This window comes from Pygoscelis adeliae, unplaced genomic scaffold, assembly GCF_000699105.1.
Source record: "Pygoscelis adeliae isolate BGI_AS28 unplaced genomic scaffold, ASM69910v1 Scaffold95, whole genome shotgun sequence".
NCBI classification, from domain to species: domain Eukaryota; kingdom Metazoa; phylum Chordata; class Aves; order Sphenisciformes; family Spheniscidae; genus Pygoscelis; species Pygoscelis adeliae.
Window position 1 is genome coordinate 1,120,557 of NW_008824869.1, and position 20,838 is coordinate 1,141,394.

The 20,838-nt window shown below is 44.7% G+C and overlaps 1 protein-coding gene across 3 annotated transcripts in view; it reads left to right on the top strand.

Annotated features, from left to right (window-relative positions):
• The window catches only part of NFATC1 (nuclear factor of activated T-cells, cytoplasmic, calcineurin-dependent 1), a 108,187-nt gene that overhangs the window by 50,481 nt on the left and 36,868 nt on the right, over positions 1-20,838 (top strand). For all 3 annotated transcript variants that reach the window (XM_009324473.1, XM_009324474.1, XM_009324472.1), the window contains exons 6-7: positions 7,907-7,962; positions 9,249-9,381. In XM_009324473.1, the coding sequence (XP_009322748.1) occupies positions 7,907-7,962; positions 9,249-9,381 (189 nt within the window). The remainder of the gene's footprint in view (positions 1-7,906; positions 7,963-9,248; positions 9,382-20,838) is intronic.

Here is a 20,838-nt window from a genome sequence, read left to right on the forward strand (position 1 = left end):
CGGGTCCATCTTGGACCCGGCTGGAGCTGGCTCTGTCCGACATGGGGGCAGCTCCTTGCGTCTTCTCACAGAGGCCACCCCTGCAGCCCCACCACTACCAAAGCCTCGCCACATAAACCAAGACAAGGGGATACCTCCAAAGTACTTAGTTTTTGGAGGGATTGTCTACATCTTTTGGAAAAGCACAACTCCTTGTCTCCTGTTACTTCCCTGACATCATTAAGAATTGTTTCATGTCTCAGGTGGGCATCACAGGAAAAGTGGGGATAGCTGAGGGAAGAGAAGCATGTTCCTTTTAGGTCTGTTGAGGGAGTAAGATTACACCTTCAAGAGCAATGTGGAAGAAAGTACGACAACATTTAAGAGAGGAATAGAGAGAGAAGACATTTCCAAGGTGTGCCTTGTTGCAGGGAAGCTGATGTCAAGGCAGATAACCAGAGGAGAGAAGGAGGGACCTCTAAGATTGAGACTGACCTTCTTGGACAAGAGGAACAAGAAGAGGGACATGACGGAGACAATGAGATGGAAAAAATAAAAATGCCATTCAAAAGTTACTGTTTAGACTCTGCTAAAAAGTCATGAGGCATTGCCATAATGGGATGTCTCTGGAATATGAGAAGTTGTGGCCGTATAGATAAAACGAAGAGTTTGTGTCTTAAAAAATAATCAAGAAGGAAGAAGTGAAAGCTTTTGGATCAAACTTACATCTTAAGATGAGAAAGAAGTAGGAGTAACTATAGTACAGGTGGTGGCGTTGGCATCAAGCACAGAAGTAGAGGAAAAGAATTGTTCATGGAAGGAAAATTTGGAACTTGGTTTGAACTGCCTGTGAGGTTTGTTACTCCAATAGTCTCTGAGAAAATATGAGACAGATTAGACTGAAGAAGATGGACCAGGAATATTTTACTCAGTTTCAGCTGCGAAGTCACAAGTTCAGCCTACTAGAGGTTCCCAAAGGAAAGTAAAATTGTGAAGACAGGGAGATGACATGAATGTAACCAAAGACAGAGTGAAGTATTGTCATGACTGCTGGTGGGTGGCTGTGCTGGGTGTGCTTGGTTTGACCTCCCTGCTCTGGAGAGATTTTGCAGGGATGTCAGGCTGCAGTTTTACTTGGAAGTTGAGTGTCTTAGACCTGGAATTACTGAGAGTTATTAAATAAAACCCTCAGACCAACAGTAATTTGGATAGGGGGAGGTGCCAGAGAGCACAAATTGCATAACCAGCTTCCATTCTGCTGAAAATAGGATCTGGCAGGTCATTCCAATGGTTTTGGCTCAAAATGAACCCCGATCAGTCAGTTGTCAGCACAGTGCCTCCTTTTAATTACCTGGACTAAAATTACAGTTCATTTGCAAACACTTGAACTCAGAATAATTAAGTCTGTTAGACATACTGTGGTAAAAGCAGCTAAAAAGGCTCACCATTTAGGCAAAGTGAGTCCTTCAGCTTCTGGCTTGCCCAGCTGAGCAACCAGAGAGGAAGCACATGTCTGGCACAGATGCCAAAGTACTGTAAGATACAGTTTGTACTGGATTTTTATCACCTGGTTGCTACATGACTTTTTTATTGTTAATTTAAGGTAAAAAAGAGAGAAAAAGTGACTTGAGAGCATCATATGCATGACGGACACACCTAAGTCTACATAATATTCAGCTCAATACTGCAGAAATGTATAGCTGAAGGAATGGACAAAATCCATATGCTGCAAAAATGCTTATGAGGAGACACAAATATAGCAGCTTTGATGTGGAAATACAAATAGGTCAGTTATGCATGAACCCTGCTGCCCATGGACTGATGCATGCCAGAAGACGTGCCAGGGATGGGGAACAAAGCTATGGGGGAAGTGTCTGTAGCAGGACAGTAGGCTGTGAGGCGGGCAGAGAAGAACAGCTGGGGTCTCTCTGGCAAGGAAGAGGGAAATAAAGTAGGTGAAAATCAGACCAGCCGTGTGGTCTCATAGCAAAAGTAGTGGAAGAGCAAAGGGGAGATCAAGGTGGCTGGAGAGGCACACAGGGACGAGGTGCCAGGCAGCAGGCAGGCCATGGCACTAGTGGGAGCAGCGGCAGGAGGCTCTGGGCACACACATGACCAGGAGACATCTCCCTCCTCACAGAGCCCTAATAGACGGCAGATCTCAGGAGGGTGAAGTGCCATTGAGGCGGTTGAAAGAAAGGTCCTGGCCACTTACATTGCAGATATTTATTCTCCGCTCCCTCTGCATTTCTGAATGTTTTCTTGCTCTGTTCCTGCCCCATGTTCCCTGTACATCCCAAGGCAGAATGCTTGGCTGGTGTTGGTTCATCCTTATAGCCTGTCCCTTGTAAATGTCTTTAAAACACACACCGGTGTGTAAACATGGGCACAGACTCCCACCCACAGTTTATTGGGCTTGCTGGTGTCCAGCTGGGGAAATGTTGTTCACAGCAAGATGCCTGCAAGACCAGCCCAGAAAAGTGCCCCGGCTCCTTGTGGCATCCCCAGATCCAAAAGGCTGCTGCCTCTGGAGTGAAATCCGGCACTAGTATACCTATGCCGACGCATGTCCACCAGCAGGTGAGACAGCACCAGTGGGTCGTGCCCAGGACTGGCGTGGGGAGTGTTCTCCTCCAAGCAACAGAGCCACCTCTTCACCTCTCTCATTGCCAACCCACGGGCAGACCTGGCCCAGCCTGCCCTGCGCCTGGAAGCTGATAGCATCTCTGCACAAAACTGGATGACTCTTAAGTCTGAGTGACAAGGCTTTGCCTAAGTCTTCATCCTCATCTCTGGCTGGAAACCCATCCTTTCCTTCCAGACCTATTCACAGATCAGTCATCTCAGTGCCATGAGTGTACTTCCCAGGGAAAAGGGGTTGGGGTGCAAATTGAAAATTTGCAAATCCTTCACTCCTAAGAGATTTGAATATGCATTAACAGGGCCAAATAGGAAGGTAGACAACCTTTGCAGAACACCTCAAAATTACACTGCATAATCGTTCTGCATTGCATCTGTGCCCTGCCTGTTATGGACATGTTAAAGTAATCTGGGATGTAATATAGGCGTTATTGTTTAGGCTAATCTCACAACACATTAATCAAGTAGTGGGTTTCTTTGGGAGGGTAGAGCTAGTTTCACCATCTTACTTGCAATATATGAATGTAAATACAGATTTACAGTCCAGCCAGTCAAACTCTGTTGAGCAGCAGGCTGGAAGAGTATAAAATGTACACTGTGTACAGGCAGTGAAATCCTAGATAATGTCTATTCTTCTCATATCTCAAGTGAACACAGGACTACTAAAGAATACAGACTGTTTTAACCTCCTGTAGTAAAGTGAAATCACTTAAATATATCTGAACACTCCCATTATGCCCGTTTCATAGAGGCAAGGTTTAAGTGGTTGCCAGATGTTATACCCTCCTGAGTTTCCAGGCTTGGGGTTTTTTTGGTACTGTATATTCTTTCCCTTTTCTGCCATCCATTGGTCTGTAATGAAAGCTACGCTGGTGGTTTGACTGTTGTGAGCTTGCGAACCCCTGGCACTACGCTTGCAGTTCCCTGGGGTACAAAGGTAAACGCAGCCCTGGAAACCCTGGGGGATCTGTCCTGATGGGCAGCGAGGAGGGGAAGACGGTAGAAAAATTTCTTTGGAAAGTCTTTACAGCTCTTTGTGTTGCTCTTCCATGAAGAAAATCCATATGTCGTGGTCTGCGAGGCTTTATGTGTGAATAACTGATGCCGCTAGATTTACACAACTATTTTTTAGCGCTGCTTCTGTGTTAAAACAGGCCTCTACAGTGCCTTTTTATGTGGAAATCTTGTAGCTGGGTGTGGTGGGGAAGCCGTTCAATGACTCATACTGCAGGGAATTCCCTGATGAATTAAGAGTATTTTTACTTCTGGACTTGTGTGCAGTTTCCTTTAACACTGGAGCGAGCGGCTGATAAGAGCAGACTACAAAGGCCCATTCACCGTTCAGCTGCCGCATGTTAAAACGGGGTGTTTATGCTTTGCAAAGCTGAAAATCCACCCCACATAACGCGGTAGGTTCGCGGTATTTTCGTCATTAGCAATCCCAGGTGCTCCGAGTGTCACAGCGCCAAAAAAAAAGAAGGCTGAAGTGGCTGGTGGTGAAGTGCACCCAAAGCAGGGATGGCTATAAATAACAGCAATCGGTCTGTAAATGTCAGGCTTCCTGACAAAACCCAGTGTCTTCAGCTGGCGGCAGCGCTGATGGCCACCTGTCAGCAACAGAGCCCAGGCGCAGTTGGAGAGCCCGTGCGAAACGGGGTTTTCTTGCTCCCCTGGCACTGCCACACTCCTGCACTGCCTCTTTGGAGGAGGAGGGATTTGAGGGTCCTTCTTCCAGCCCTTGGCACGGGTCCCCAGGTGAAGCCTTGGCTTTGTAGGGTCAACTGCTGCTGCTGCTGGCACTGGGGGAGCGGGGAGTGGGGCACTCCGCCGGAGACTCTGCAGGGCTTTTGCCCTGAGGTTCTGTGCATGGATGTTTTGTTTTTATTTCCCTTTTGTAAAAAAAACCCACAAAATAAAACAAATCCAGTATAATACCTTGACACAACTTTTTAGCGATATAAAGAGATGTCTTTCTGTTCAAAATATTGCACTATAAATCTTAAAAACGCCAAAACAAAGCCAGGCATTTGGAGAAGACACTTCTTATTACTTGGTAAAAGTAAATAGCGAAATGAAAGGGAATGAAATGAGACCTTTGGAAAAGCCGTTTTCTCCCTTCTCCCTTTTCCTCCCCGCCTCCTCCTCTCCTTCCTCTCCTGCCTCCGTCTCCCCCCTCTCCCTGTATAACAACTGCCCATTTGGGTACGGTAATTCCAGAGAGTAAACTTTAACGGGAATGCCTGAAATGTGTCTGCTTCAGCTTTGTGTTATGTCTGTAATTTGAATTATTTGCATTTTGGAAAGGTATAAATTGCTCTGGTGTACTTTGGTTGGCCGGCGGCCAGGAGGGAGTTGCCTTGGGCCCCGAACCAGGCGGGCTGCTGCAGATGTGGCAGGCGTACAATGGAAACTTTTGTGGTTGAGCAGCCCTCGCTCCTCCAGCGCACACTGACGGGAGGCGGCATCCCGCCTGCTCGCCAGGGTCCCCCAGCATATGGGCACGGGGGGGCAAAACCGTTTTCTCTGGTGCAGGCAGATTGTCTTGACGCTTCAGGCTCCCACAAACCATTCCGGAGCCATTATTCGTTTCTCTCTCTCTCTTTTTTTTTTTTTTAAATTTCAGTTGAACTGTAAAAAAACATGTTTCATGTTTCATGTTTCATGTTTCATGTTTCATGTTTCATGTTTCATGTTTGCTCCCACAAACCATTCCGGAGCCATTATTCGTTTCTCTCTCTCTCTTTTTTTTTTTTTTAAATTTCAGCTGAACTGTATAAACCTGCAAAACATGTTTACTGTAAGAGGTTGACGTAGTGGTCTAAGGTTTCCCTCCTGGAGCTGGTCCCAGTCCGTGGGCGTTGAGATTTCCCTCTTGGTTCACCAGACGTAACATGAGGAATTGTCTTTTTTTTTTTTTTGGTCTCTGCTTCATAACAACTTTTCCTCCCTATGTTTTTGTTAAATGAAATGTCACTAGCTGTTAATGAGTTGTCTATTCCCTACTTCTTCCCTCTCTTCCCCTTCCCCTCAGTCGCTGAGCTGTGATGGTCTGGACAGTCTCAAGGGAATTTCTTGGAGCGAAACCCGTATTGTTCTTATTAGCTTCCAAAGACAAGCCACGGCTCTGGATTTTTATTTTCCTAATAGTTTCGATTACAGCATTTAAAATATTTCTGAACAAACTCTCTTTGTCATCATAAAAATTTCAAAAGCGCGTAAAGGCAGTGCTGCGTGAAGTAATTGAAAGATTAGCTAGAGATGGAGCCGTTTTGAATTTTACTGAAGTATCGGCAGGAAATAAAAAACAGAAACCTGAATCAGATCATTCGTCTTGCAAAGCAGAAATTAAACATAGCAAAAAACCTGAACTTCTGGTAATCCATTTACAAAGGCAAATTGAACACATGTTAACTACTAGTCTGGACAACTGTAGATTTAAAAAAAACCACACCAACAAACCCCTTACAATGCAGAAGTTCCTAGACTTTGCAAAACGTGTGATAGTGTCGGTGTTGTGTTACTTTTACAACTGATTGAATTAATTGGGGGGGAGGGGGAGGGAGGGCTACAAGGGCTCTGTAGGAAGGGGGCGGGAGATAAAGGAGGCTGCTCCCAGACAAGGGATGTGTCCTGGCTTGCCGAATTTTGGTCAGGTTTTTTCTACTGACAGCTCGGGGGAAGCATCTGTTGGATAAATTGTGAAGTGATCGCCAGTCCTCCCGAGAAGTCTGCTTCAATTCTGGCGCTCTCAAAAGGCATCGTTAAGGAGACTTGAGCACAGTTTGGCCGCTCCTTCTCTCCCCGCAGCCGAACGTGGCAGTACCAATTAAAGGGATTCCTTTTCCAGCGTCACAATTTAAAATGTAGGAAGAAACTAAGGGTAGATCTGCTAATTGTTTCCTACAGAAAGACCTGCCAAATCCACTGTGCTATTTGTGCTGCAGCTTTCACATTGCACTTCTTTCCATACATTAAAAAGAAAGGGGTTTTGGACGTTAAAACAATCGCCAGGGCTAGTCCCTCAGCAGCATTCCTTTCACAGTAGGACAGCTGTACACAAAAATATTATTTACAGACATTTGTAATAAATCAGGCAGTTCTAAATGCGTCACCTCCATCCTGGCCATGGAAGCGAAGAGAGAAGAAAAAGTGCATTCACTCTTTTACCTTGCCGGGAGCTGTTTTTCTAAGGCAGGCCCACGTCTATGTGATGAAGTTCAAAATAGCTAGTATTTGCATTTGCATGTCCCGATGCTGCAATAAATATACAAAAGAGATGACATAAAGTCTCATTTTCCCTTTCATTCTGGTGACATCTGACAATGGTGGGACTCATGAAGCTGCATGTGTCTCCGCTGCCCAACTTAGACAGCAGTCTGCTTGTGGCCTTTCATACACGTTTGTGTTTTTCTAGGCCTGCAGAATGGAAACCTTACATTTTGTATTATTTCTCTAATTTCTTTGCTGTTGAGTTTTGAAGCCTCAAGGAAGAAAAAAAAACGTGTTCTTGACCAGTGACTTCTGTATCAGTGAGGTGCAGGAAAAATGACCAGACAAAACCAATTTCTTCCAAAAGATAGGTCCCCAGAAAAAGTAATAGCTGTGGCTTAAATCTATGTTTGCTTGAAAACAGAAATACAGTAAATTAGGAGAACCCAACACACTACTAGAAGTAGCTCCAGAAAACTGTAGGTGGGACCACTGTAGCTGAGCTAATCCAACTTTAAAATGGAGTCAAAAGCTATGTTTCCCAGCCTATGGCCTTGTCTTTTGATCCAAGCAGCAGAATTATGACAAGCCAGACTAGGAGTATATTAAAATGAAATACTGCATGGCTGAGGAGCTTCCTTAATACTATTTTTTTGGTTTTGTTTTTGTTTTTGGTTTTTTTTTTAATATTAATGTTGAATATGACTTCCTGCGTAGGTAGTGATCAAAAGGCCTCATAGGTAGAAGTATTTTTGTCTGAAAGTTTGGGAAACTAAGGTGTAGAACAGTTGCATATTTTGTCCAAACTAGTGGCAGAATAAACTCCTGGTGGCTTTCCCCCATTGCAGTATCATGCGCTCTGGATTGTGGTTCCCCCTTGAAAAAAGCTAAGTGGACTTCCATCATGGGTTACCCAGATGGCCTCCTGGTTGGGCAACGCTTGGCCAATGCATTTTGAGAGCTGATTTTCATATATGCAGTGCCCCTTCAAAGAGATTTTTTTGCAAAACTCATGCTTTTGTAGGCTTGGGAGAGGAAAAAAGGCCGGAATTAGGTATCTTTTTCTTTTGTCTTTTAGATGGTCACCATGTGTGGGAAATGGAAGCCAAAACCGACAAAGAAATGTGCAAGCCAGTAAGTCTGCCTTAAATATTTTAACATCAGGATGAAAAATATATATTGCCTTCTCCAGCACTGTTACTAAAGAGGGATTTCCAAGGCTTTGGCACTGTTTCTCCCCACTGAAACAGAACAAGTACTTAGGCCTCCCCTCCTGGAAATCTTTCTTTAACGGGAGTGCGGGGTAAAAAGCCTTCGTTGGAAGCTATCTGGAAAGTAGGAGAGACCATTTGGAAAATATTTTTTCTTTGTCCAGGATGGGCCAGCCCCATCTGCTCATCTTCTGTCTTGCTGGGTCAGTTCTTCCCTCTGCTCCCAAAGCAATTTCTGATCATTTTCCTTGGCTTTCGTCTACTGTCGGCAGAAGAAATGTGAGTCCCCTTACCGGAGATCAGCCCCACGGTTGGAGAAGTGTGGCTCCCTCAGCCATGACTATAAGTGGGAAATACGGCCACTATTCCACCTCTGCAGGAATATGCAACAGTTTGTTAGCTGCAAACCTGCTGGAGACATGCAGGCAAACAATTTAAAGACCTCAGCTGAATGCAGGCCAAATGCTGAGTGTTCCCCTTTATTCTTTCAAAAAGTGCCAAGGGACGTTTTGATGGTCATAGCAGATTTCACCTCGCATTTGTGTAAGCTGATGCCCTAGCAGCTAAGTCATTCCTTAGCCCTGTGCTGGAGCATTTGGTTTCTGACAGTAGAAGATCATCTACATGCTCTCCAGCCCTTCTTCCTTTAGCACTAGATGTTCTTGCAAGATCTCCCATCCACAGAAACTAGCATGCTTAAAACTTCCTGAGTTGTTATATGAAAAAACATTTCACTGTGGAAAATGGAAATATTTTAATAATCATATGCCTGTCCTAATTCTCCTATCAAAGGAAGTTGTGTTAGGGTGAGATATACTGGGGATGACCTGCCAGCCGAGCAGTTGTGCTTTCTCCTGCTGACTGAGAGACCGTGATTTGATTGTGGTCCCAGATTCTTGTCAGAGGCAGGAGGGATAGAGCCTTGTCCATACGCAGTATCGTATTTACTGTCCAAAGGGAAGAGGTGAAGGCTAGTGATTTTGTAAAGACTCAAGCCACGCTAAAACCTTATTTCCCTTGTCCTTGGCACAAGGACACTGGGGGCGGCGGGAGGCCTTCCCTGCCCACGAAGCCCACCAGTTCCCCTGCAGAGTGTGTGTTACTCCTTGTGAGCCTGGGTGCTTCCTTCTTGGGATTAATGTGTGAATACTCTTGTACAGCTCGACTGCCTTAGTTGTGCCTTGACTTTCTGATTTGTTGCTTTTGCAGAATTCGTTGGTGGTTGAGATACCACCTTTCCGCAATCAGAGGATTACCAGCCCTGTTCAGGTCAACTTCTATGTCTGCAACGGAAAGAGAAAGAGAAGCCAGTACCAACTTTTCACCTATCTTCCTGCTAATGGTAACAAAATACATTCCTTATCTGTGCTAGTGAAAATGAGAGATAATGATGATTACTTAGAAAGATATATGGCTCTGATAATTCTTTAGTAACTGGAGTAATTTGGAGGTATACCTGGTGCTATAAAATGAGAGTGAGGATCAAACCATGAGAGCTGCCTTTCTCTCTGCTGCCCACACAAGAGACCTTCTCTGCAGATTATTTTCTTTTGTATTGGTGGCAGAGACCTGTTGGAACAAGGACTTTTTCTGCTTTTGGGAGCTGAAGAGCCCCAGCACAAACTCACATGTGTAGCCACAAACTGTGAACACTCTGCTAAGTTGCTGTCAACCCTCAGTCTGACTTTGTGGACCCAGAGGGTGCATTGCATTTGAATAATACTTCTGAATTCGCACCACAGCATTGTAAGCGTGCTGGGCTCTGAGCTGGAAGTGGTGTGAGGATTCTCCTTCCAGTCACCCTGTCCGTCACTATCTCACGCGGGGTGAAATAGTGCTCCAGGAAGATGCCGCTCTTGGGTAGCAATGAAAAGCACAGTGTGGATGGAGATCAGAGTGCTCCATACAAAATGCTTCATGTATAGGAAATGTTCAGGAACACATGTGCCAATTTATTTTGGAAGCTTATATTGGTGGCTGTGAAGTGACAATAAAGTACTCATGCTAGCTGAATTCCAAGCGGGCTTGTATGAAGATTTTAATAGCAGGTAAACTTAGAAATTTTTTTTTTATTTGAAATGGCTCTTTTTCTGAGAACACTTTTTTTGGAAAATAGGAAAAAAGGGTGGTTGTTTTGTTGTTGTTGTTTTGGAAGGAAGAGGAATTAGAAAAATGATTAGGTTCATGGTTTTTTGTAGACTTTCCAAGTGAAAATAGTCCTTCTGAGGGAAATTCCCACAAAACAATACTTGAGTCATGTCACATGACTTGAAGAGACCTGCCAACTTTTTGCAGGTGAAATCCCATAAAATACACATTTGGAATTTCACCTAGTTAGCTTGCATGCACTCCAGACTTTTATCAGGACTTTAATTTAAGATAAAAGCACAGGAAACCTGACATGGGCAACTGACTGCTTATTGCATATGTGCTGCATAGCTATGCTTCACTGAATCAGCCTACTTATGCAAACTTCATCCCCAGTGGGTATGTCTGTGTATATTTAAAGACTGTTCATCTCTTAAATTGGAAAGAAAAAGAGTTGTTATTCTCTTTCACAACACTTTTCAGCAACAAAAATCTGTTGTAGAGGCCAACAGGTATTGCCTTGCCACCCAAGTTATGCTCATAAGTATTTCAAATGCATGCCTGTTGTTAACTGCTGTTTATTAAGCAGCATCTTTCCTCTCCAGCCTTTACATAGGCCATTTTTTAGCATTTTATTCTAAATCATGGAAATACTATTCACTGCTGCAAAGTTGGTTTATGCTACCAACATTCTGAGTTTGAAGCATTTGATGTTTCATTTGATGTGAAGCGATGGGAATAGCTACCTAGTGACAGACAACAGAGAACCAGCCTAGGCTTTATTCTGCAAAGACATCTTTAATTATGGTAATTGTTGAAAACGTTGGGAATCTTGTTTAGTCTGCTGTACTGATTTAAATTCCTGTGAAATCTTTTCATTTCAGTGTAGGTAAGACTGGAAGAAAAAATACACTACCAGAGTAGGGGAAAGGGAAGCAGGTATTGAATAGTAAATATGCCTTCCCCCCATTCATGTTTAGTTCTCCACTCACGTTCTCTTAATATATATGTATATGTGCATATAGGTAATTGAAAAACATCTTACGTTCTTTGCAAACTCTCTCATAACAGTGGTACAAGTGAATGTGCTTCTGCAATCATCAGAATTAATAGTATAGTATGTTTTTATTATGCCTGTGTTGTAGCTGTAAGGTTTTGCCCTTATGTTGCTGGTGGTTGTTTCCATCGTGCCTTTCAAAGATCGATACGATCACCTTGACTACGTATTTAAAAACCACGCACAATGATTGAATCAGTCATTTACGCTGCTGTATTTCTAGGAGTCATTTTAGGATGTCCTGCTTTATTTGATTTCAGTCACAACATTCTTTTAATGTTTCAAGACATTGTAGAAAACCGAAGTTTAGCTCATGAAGAAAAAAATACTTGAGTCAACAACCAGTGTGTGATAAGTGTAAAAAAATGGAAAGGAGATAAGCACTATTTTGGTCCAGGTAACACTTTGTCTCTTGTTTAAACAAATCCCACAAACACAGAAGGTGTAGGTTTTTGACAGGCAAATGTCAAGAGTGATCATCAAGTGTAAGATGTGGTTTTACACAAATCAGATGGTATCCTGTAAGCTGCTTCTTCTGTGCTTTAGGACTAGTCAAAATGCTAACATTTCAGTGTCTACCATAATTTTGCAGGTACTTCTGCATGAGGGATCTTCTAAAAGCTGCATGACACACATTAGGCATATATCTTACAGCTCAACTGGACTGTGCCAAAGTAAAATACCATATATGGACTAAAGCCTAAATATTGTGTGAGCCCGCTGGCCGTGCTCCTGGGATGGGTGTGGGCACATGCAGACGGTGCAACCAGCAGGAGAGCCATGGGCTTGCTGTGCGGTTCCCACCCCAACTGCAGAGCAGTAGGGTTTTTTTCCTGTAGCTCCTGTTTCTCCTCATTCCCTAGGGGAAAACAGCCAGTGGATCCAGGGACACGTGGCCTCACTCATCCCACCTCCCGTGGATGGTCCTATAGCATCTCCATGGAGTACAGCTCTGTGACATGCAGCCAGCACAAGCTGCCCTCTCCAGCAGAGTGTTACGGTTTTGCCGCCGTAAGGCTTCTCCCCTGCTGCAGAGATACGGCAGGATTGTACTTTTCCTCTGTGTTAGCTCAAGTGTTTTGCAGAGCAGGGACTTACTTGGTGAAGACGAGTTCCTGCTTCAGAAAGTAAAAAAATGCTGTAAAAATGAAAATCTCACTGCTCTGTAAATGACAAAACAAAACAGAAAGTAGAGGCTTCACAAATGAGAGCCAAGGTCTGGAAAACCGGCTTGCTTAAGTCTTTGGCTTGGGACAGACCGTAAACCTAAGTACTCGTAATCCACTTTTAATTGAAATTTTGATTTACTGTTCTGCTGAATTTGAGCAATCCCCGAATCCTGTATTAGCCTGTATTGTACAGAAATGACTGTAATGTCGGGTTTTTTTAGTATTGCTTCAATATTACGCAATGCTGAGTAATTGCATATCAGTTTTGTCCTGGAGCCTGTAGGCTGTAGGCTCTTGAGACTCCTCCCCAGACATGCCTGGCACCAGAAATATAAGTAGTTTTCATACCATTCTGGCACAGGTGAATTTCCGCAGCTCATATGGTAAGTACTAATACATTTTGCGTTGCCACATCCCATCAGAATATGAGGAGGAAGGCGCAGGACTGGACACTGCCGTCAGGAGTCTGAGCAAAGCACAATGAGCAGACGCTTGGATATTCGGCTTTTAAAGTCCCTCCACTTCTGCAGCTCTGTGCAGGTGTGCTCTGCGGCTCTGTTATGTGCAGCAGAACATTTTGGAAAACCATTGGTGAACCCTGCATTTGTGAACCCTACCCTCTAGAAGAACGCTTGGTTTTCATTTCTCTTTATGACTGCGTATCATTTTGCTTCTATGAGTTTATTATACCGTCGGCCCATATATGCATTTCAAACAGGAGGAATTGTCTTCTGAAATCACTAGACATAGGCGGTAGCATTTGAGGTATAAACTAATCTGGAGAGGCTGAAGAAGCACACAAACAATCAGACATGTATGCTGTCATTCCAAATCCTGTGCTTTCATCTGCTAAGAAAGCTGAAGGAGTTCTCCAGCTCAGAAGACTTTAAACAACACACTGAATGATAAGGGTCAGATCTCCGTTTATTCAGATTTCTTTTAAGTAGGTACATCAAAATAGAGGAAACATGTTCAAGAACATATTTTTCACAGATACGAGCGAATGATCTCTGTGATTTGTTATCTAATGAATATTGATATTAAGAACAGTGAACATAGAAAAGTTTTTCTTTGGATTTTATTTAGACAAGTAGTGATATTTGACTAAGCAAAGACAGGCTAGCTTGTCTAGGAAATATTTAATAAGCTGGAAAAAGGACAGTTGATGTGTTTCTTCTACTGGAATGAAAAATATGCTTTTGCAAAGAGTTGATGATAAAGTATTTCCAGTTTCTGTTTCTGTCAGGCTTCTTAATTGTCAAAGCATTATTAAAAGATCATTTCACTACTTCTAGTATTTATTAAAATGATGTTGATATGCTGGGCAACTTTTATTTTGAGACATGTTTCTCCACCCGTAGGGCCAGATTTCCAAATACACAGCCTTCACTTAGAGCCAGCTTTTCTGCAGTTTCTTTGCCTGCCTGCAGGCACCTGCACAAGCCCCCAGGGTGCTGAGCTCCTCTGAAAACCTGGCCACATAGGCAAGTGGCTTGGTGGGGACGGAGGTCCTTTGAATCTGCAGGTACAGAGCTGTGCTGAGAGCCTGCCTCTGGTGACTAGATGTACCTTAGTATTGTTGTTTACAGCCCGGTGGTGTGAAAGGTGGGCCTATGCAAACCTCATGAAGTTCAACAAGGCCAAGCGCAAGGGTCCTGCACATGGGTCGGGGCAATCCCAAGCGCAAATACAGGCTGGGCGGAGAGTGGATTGAGAGCAGCCCTGAGGAGAAGGACTTGGGGGTGTTGCTTAATGAGAAGCTCAACGTGACCCAGCAATGTGCACTCGCAGCCCAGAAAGCCAACTGTATCCTGGGCTGCATCAAAAGAAGCGTGGCCAGCAGGTCGAGGGAGATGATTCTCCACCTCTACTCCACTCTCATGAGACCCCACCTGGAGCACTGCATTCAGCTCTGGGGCCCCCAACATAAGAAGGACATGGACCTGTTGGAGTGAGTCCAGAGGAGGGCTACGAAGATGATTGGAGGGCTGGAGCACCTCTTCTATGGGGAAAGGCTGAGAGAGTTGGGGTTGCTCAGCCTAGAGAAGAGAAGGCTCCGGGGAGACCTTACAGCAGCCTTCCAGTACCTGAAGGGGGCCTACAAGAAAGCTGGAGAGGGACTTTTTACAAGGTCATGTAGTGATAGGACAAGGGGTAATGGCTTTAAACTGAAAGAGGGTAGATTTACATTAGATATAAGGTAGAAATTCTTCACTATGAGGGTGGTGAGGCACTGGAACAGGTTGCCCAGAGAAGTTGTGGATGCCCCATCCCTGGAAGTGTTCAAGGCCAGGTTAGATGGCACTTTGAGCAACCTGGTCTAGTGGAAGGTGTCCCTGCCCATGGCAGGGGGGTTGGAACTAGATGATCTTTAAGGTCCCTTCCAACCCAAACCATTCTATGATTCTATGAAAGTGAAGCTAGATGCGGCACTTAGGGACATGGTTTAATGGGCATGATGGTGTTGGGTTGGCGGTTGGACTTGATGATCTTAGAGGTCTTTTCTAACCTTAATGATTCTATGATTCTGAAAAGCGTGAGCGGTGCCCACTGCGCATTGCTGTCAGCATCCTCCTAACTTCCTGCCTCTGCTCTAAAATTATCTCCTGCCTGCCCTACAGATGAGTACAACTGGCAGTTTTCTAGTGATTGCACTGAACAGCCGTGCCTCTGTTTCACCTCGGCTCTTCCTCCCACAGCTCACTTTTTAAGTTAAAAGGTGACATCGGCCACCTTAGCAGAAGACAATAAAATGAGGATGAAAAGCGTTGCTGCTCTGATGTGACACAGAGCGTGGCTTTTGCTGATCATCTCCTGACACCTCTCACCTCTTGAGAATTTGTTGAATTTTCATGCTCGAGGCTGGCAAAATTATTAGCCTAGCCGTGTCTGCAAAGTTGTGGTAGTTTGGGGGTGGTTGGGGAAGCAGGGCCAAATTCAGCGCTTAGGTTGTGAAAGGATCCTAACCTGCGGCATATGCAACATGACCGTGGCAGTGCCACGGCGGGCAGTGCCTCGGCGGCACCTTGCAGCCGGCCTGGGGAGCCGGAGGAAGGGGCATGGAAGTCCGTGGGAGTGCGTTACTCCCAGGCCCACCTTAGGTCAGTGCCGCATTCCCAGGGCCGTGTGCGAGGGGACTGAGCATGTCTGAGCCAGGCTTGAAGCCTCGGACCTGCTGGAAGTGTTTCCATCCAGCCCAGGGAGCAGCCGATCTGCCGCAAAGCCTGTGCAGGTCAGGGCAGGGCAACAGGAGGGACGGGGGGCAGGTTGACCCCAGGGTATTTTTTTTTAATTTTAGGTGAAAATATGAATCACGGTTGCTCATTTTTACACTATGTGCTGTTACAGTTGATTTTGTTTTGGCTGCTAGGTGGCTGATGGTTACTTTTGACATTTAACAGAGTAACAAAAAGCAGGTGAGATTTTGTTGGAGTCCTGTTTCCATTTAAGAGGATCACAAAATTCATCATCACCAGGTGCATCAGCCCCTCTGCTCCCTTCCAGCAGCCGTGCGAAGTCTGTGGCGGAGTGGAGGAGACAGGCATTACGCTCACCAGCGTTACCCCCTCGGGTGCTTTTGCTCCCAGTTGCTGGGTCCCCACTAGAGCTGCCCATGCTTCATCCAGGTGACATCCCATTTCGGCCGTCGGCTGGAGCCTAGCCCGCCACATCCGACCTGCAGATGCAGTCATCTTGATCTTTAGAGGCAAAACTCTGCCTCACTGTGTGGTGCTCCGTCTTCACCTGGAAGGCCAAGAAGGAGCATTACCTGTGTGATGTCCCTGTGACAGGCAGGGATGGACGAGCCCTATATAGAAGCCCCTGGCTGTGTCTGACCAGCAAGCTCCATCGCAGCAGCAATGATCACCCGTAATAGTTAACTTCCAGTGCATAAAGTTGTCTTTTGGCAGTACCTCCCTTTTCAAATACTCCACTTCAGCCTGTAGTTTCAGTCACTGAACTCCTCTGCATGAGTATTTCGACGACTCCCTCCCTTACTTCCCAGTGATTTCATATGCATATGTTAGCAAGCATGGGGCTTTAGGATCTTCCAATTAGCTTAAAAGCCAAAAGGTAAAACTTGTGTGAGGGAGAACAGGGTTTAGAATTACATGGGCTGGATTACAGGAGATGCTTATTTTTGTTCTCCTCAAGTGGTTGATCACCATAATTAGTCTAGCCCAGTGACTGATCCTAAAGGGGATGTGGTGGTGGTGGCTGCTGGAGGTGAAACGCACGGGCGAGGATGTGTTTTGCTGGCTGTGGGAGGGACTGCATCTGTCTCTGAAGACAAAGACCATGTCAGAGCCGAGATGGCTGAGGTCAGCCGGGTCCAAACCCCTCTCCGGAGAGGGCGGATCTGGGGGTAGGACTGGCGCAGTAAGGATGCCCTCCTGCCAGCCCATCCCCGCAGAGGTTCCCGCAGGACTGCTAGGGATGAGGAGCGTCGGGCTGCCCCCATGCTGCTGCCTTGCGGGACCCCTGCCCACAGCCCCTGCTCTCCTATTCTCCCCTCGTTGGGAGAGCAGGAGTACTGTCAGTGCTGGCGGTGTAATGTTGTGCTGCATCATCAAAAAAGACCTCACCCCAGTGAATTTTAATGTGTCTGACAGAAATGACATGGAAAGCCTTGGCCAGTGCAGCCTGGATGTTGTGCACAGTTAAACCTCCAGCTCAAGGCAGTGGTGGAGCCACGTGCTGCGCTGTGGGAGCAGCAGTAGAGCAGCCCAACTGGGCATACCACAGGACTTGATTTATCCTTTTCAACATTGTAGGATTTAATAAGGTGTTATGATGGAAAATGAATTGTGCCTTTAAGAATTTTCCCCTTTTATTTTGAAAGAAAGCTAATGCATATCTTCTGTACTAACACAACCCAAGTGCCCTCCACTTACCTTCCACTCCTCCTCACCCAGTTTAACAGTGTATGCACTAAGCTACCATATATAATCTTCTGTCTCATAAATATGTGTTGAATAACCTAATAGTTTAACAGCTGTTGAAAAGCATTTAGTAAATGAGTTAGCTGGAAAGCACTTTGTAATCAGATAATGGCATTGTCTGAGATTATAGGCTGAGATGTATGCACAAGGCTTCCATCTACCTGGAGGCTATTCTTGTATAAAACTGTACATACGCATCTGATCCCGTAAAAATATATACACATAAACCCAAAGAGGGCAGGCAGGCATGTGTTAGAGGTAGCCCTCCTGATGAGCAGTACCAGTAGCAGTGTACTAGCAAGAGAGGGTGAGTGAGTTCAGATACTTGCATAGATAAAAGCTGCAATCACACATGTGTGCTGCCTACAGCTTCTTGATAGCGTGAGGCTCCCTTTGTTTCTGAGTCACCGTGCTCTGGTTTTATTAACTAAAAAGCAAAGGCTTGGTAGTAGCTTGACCTTTAAAAAATGTTTTGGTTGAATTGGTGCCTAGGGAAAAATATCCAGTTCACGGACAGCATCTGCAAAAGCCCCTGTAGTGACTGTCTCAGGAGATTCCCTGGGGTTGAGTGCCTGTCCCTTGTCACTGAGATTGCCACTGCTGCAGATAAGTTGGCAAGGCATTTCAGAAAGTTTTGCTCGGCCACTGCTGCTCTGGTGTTACAAAACAGGGGGATTATAGTTTCTGAGGGCAGCCAGCCCATTGCCTCTCCCCAACACCAGACTGCTCCAGAGTCAGAACGAGGGGTGAGGTCCTCACTCTGCTCAAGCCTGCTGGATCCAGCTGATGCTGCCGCAGCAGCCAGGATTTTGTCTTTGCACAAATCCAGAGTGGCTAAGCTGTACGTGGAGATGTGTCCACATCCCTAACCGTGTCTCCGGTCGGCCAGCAGCAGAGCAGCAGCAGCAGTTGGGATGACCTGCGCAGCATCTTCTGAAGGAACGTCTGGTTCGTGGTGAAGAGGGTGTGCTGCCTGGCTCAAAACTGACTGACGGGAAGATTTCGAAGGCACAAACGGCATTTTAGAGCTCAGCTCAGTAATGGAGATCTATCCACCTAACTCCTCAACCCTCTTTGAAAGTCTCATCCCAAATTCTTACGAATTACAAGACGTTTAGTCCAGAAGTTGAAGAAATGTGTGTGTGCACATGATGAAAAAAGTAGTGTTTTGATTTTCATATGCTAACCAAAATCTGTGTGCTGGTGCCAGGGAACTACATCATAGTCTGCACCGTGAAAGGTGGCTATTTTGTTTGATAGGTTCAATCAAACTTAAGGGTAAAATAAATATATTATAGTGCCATAAATGTCTGCATTGATAATACTACATGGAAATGGAAATTTGTTAGTTTAATGTTAATCAGGATAAACATCTGTTTAATTTATGTGATTATATTTTCTCAGTTCGCATATTTTAATAGCACCCCCCAAAAAAAAGTTTAAAAACCCATCTGGATTGCTAAAGTGTAAAAGCAAACAGACTTGTTAGAATTGTCAAAAAATACATATAATTTATATTTAAGTACTTTCTGACTCGCTTTACTGAATGTGCATGATTTATTACTTTTCTTCAAGGTTTGATATATTAACTTTTTACCTGCTAGAAAGGCCTTTCATTTAAACGTGGGCTTGCAGAACTGGCTGAAATATTTCTCCCAGATTCAGACCCACACAGAAGGACCATTGTCTTCCGCCCAGTGCCTCGGTATGATGTCACAACCTGGTCTCTGAGTAAGAAGCTTTGATTTATAGCCAGGGCTGCTGCCAACGCGCGGTTCTCAGAACTTCATATTAAAGTAGACGACATAATGACATGAGTCCAGAGTCTAAGAAGGCATCATCGAACTATTGAAAACCAATTAGCACAGATTAAGTTGCTTATCAGACTAATTTAGAGCTGTAAGCTCTCTCATATTTTAATATTCAAAATCGAGGATGATTTAAAATTGTCGGACGACCTAATGCATTGTGAAGTAGCAAGCGTTTAAAAATTCGCCATACGAACTGAACTTCCATTCATTTTTTCCTTTTTATGGCAAGGGCCTGATCCTTCAGCAGAGTAGGGTCTCTCAAGTAACACTACTTTTGAGTCTGAGTGTATGTAAAAACCGCATCATCTTCTGTGTTTACAATTTCACAAATTCTGGCTTCATTGCTGCAATTTATTATTGGCAACTCTCAGTGTATGGCAAATTCAGTCACAATTTTTCATTCTAGCCAGCTGAGAGTCTGAAAGACTGGGTGTTATCTCAGCACCATGGAGCAGCTTTGAGACAGAATGCTTGTTGCCATTTGATACGGCTCTGCTGAATTTAAGAAATAGTCCGGTTTCTGCTAAAAGTGCTTGCAGATTCTGAACAGCTGTAGGGCTTTCCAGTTAATTGCCAGTCCAGGCCTGCTGTGTGACTAGGACTGTCTCTTTCAGCTGACAGGTTTTTACCAAGTCATTTAAGATTTGAAATATTTGAGCTAGAAGTTAGTCAGGCTAATACTGTTTTCTGTTAAATATTAATCCTGAGAAAATTAACTGTACTCTCTGTATCACGTCACATCTCCCTGTGTGAAGTATTCACTTGTGCAAGTAAGTGATGGTGGAAAAGGATATGTGTTATGGCAGCTAGCTTACCGTGCCTCCACAGGGATGTATTTGAGAATGAAACTCCTTTTTCTAGCTCGGGTCTGTAAAGATTTGCAGTTAATCAAGCATGAGTCAATAGGTAAGCGGTAAAGCTAGTCCATGGCTAGCCGGTGATCAGCCCTGGCTGCTCTGGAGGAACCCACTGGGTTCCTGCCTAGGAGAAAATGGTGAAGGTGGGCACGTAAGGTTTATGTCCTCAGCTGCTCTAAGTCAGCTGCAGCTGCTTGCCCCAGCTGAGGGTCTCAGTCCCCCAAAAGTCAGTGAGACAGTGGGTAGGGTGTGTTAGGAACTGGTAGCCTTATTACATGCAAGTATTTTAACTTGTTTGAGTAACGCCACAGACACCGTGATGGTAAGCAGGTAGCCAGTGAGTACAGGTACAGGCTGTTCCTGCATTGGTTTTGGAAGGTGTGCCTTGAAATACCCACAGCTCCTGCCTTGGGCCCTCTGCAGTCCTTTGCAAAGTGGAAGTAAATGGTTGCCCTTTTAAAGAAGGAATATAAAGTGATTTACACCAACTTTTGACACATTCAGAGTATTTTCAGAATGACCAGGAGGTCAGACCCACAGCTTATTTGAGTTGAGTTTGGAAATGCAAACGTTGGCAAAGATTTTTGGCCTTTGTTACTTCATTTGGTGAAGTTATGTAGGCTGGGGAGAAGCAGATACAGGATAGAATGTCATAAATAAACTGTTAACTGGTGTAATGTAGCAATTTGTGGTATATCTGTCCTCCACAAGTCAAGTAATATAGTTAGTCATGTAAAACGCAAAAGTTGAGGTCTAGCCAGAAAGGGTTAACGTCTTACATTTCTGCTGACATGGTCAGTTTTGCAGGTCTGATTCCAGATCATCTGGGTCATTAGTAACGGTCTCTCCAGGACCAAAAAAAAAAAAAAAAAAA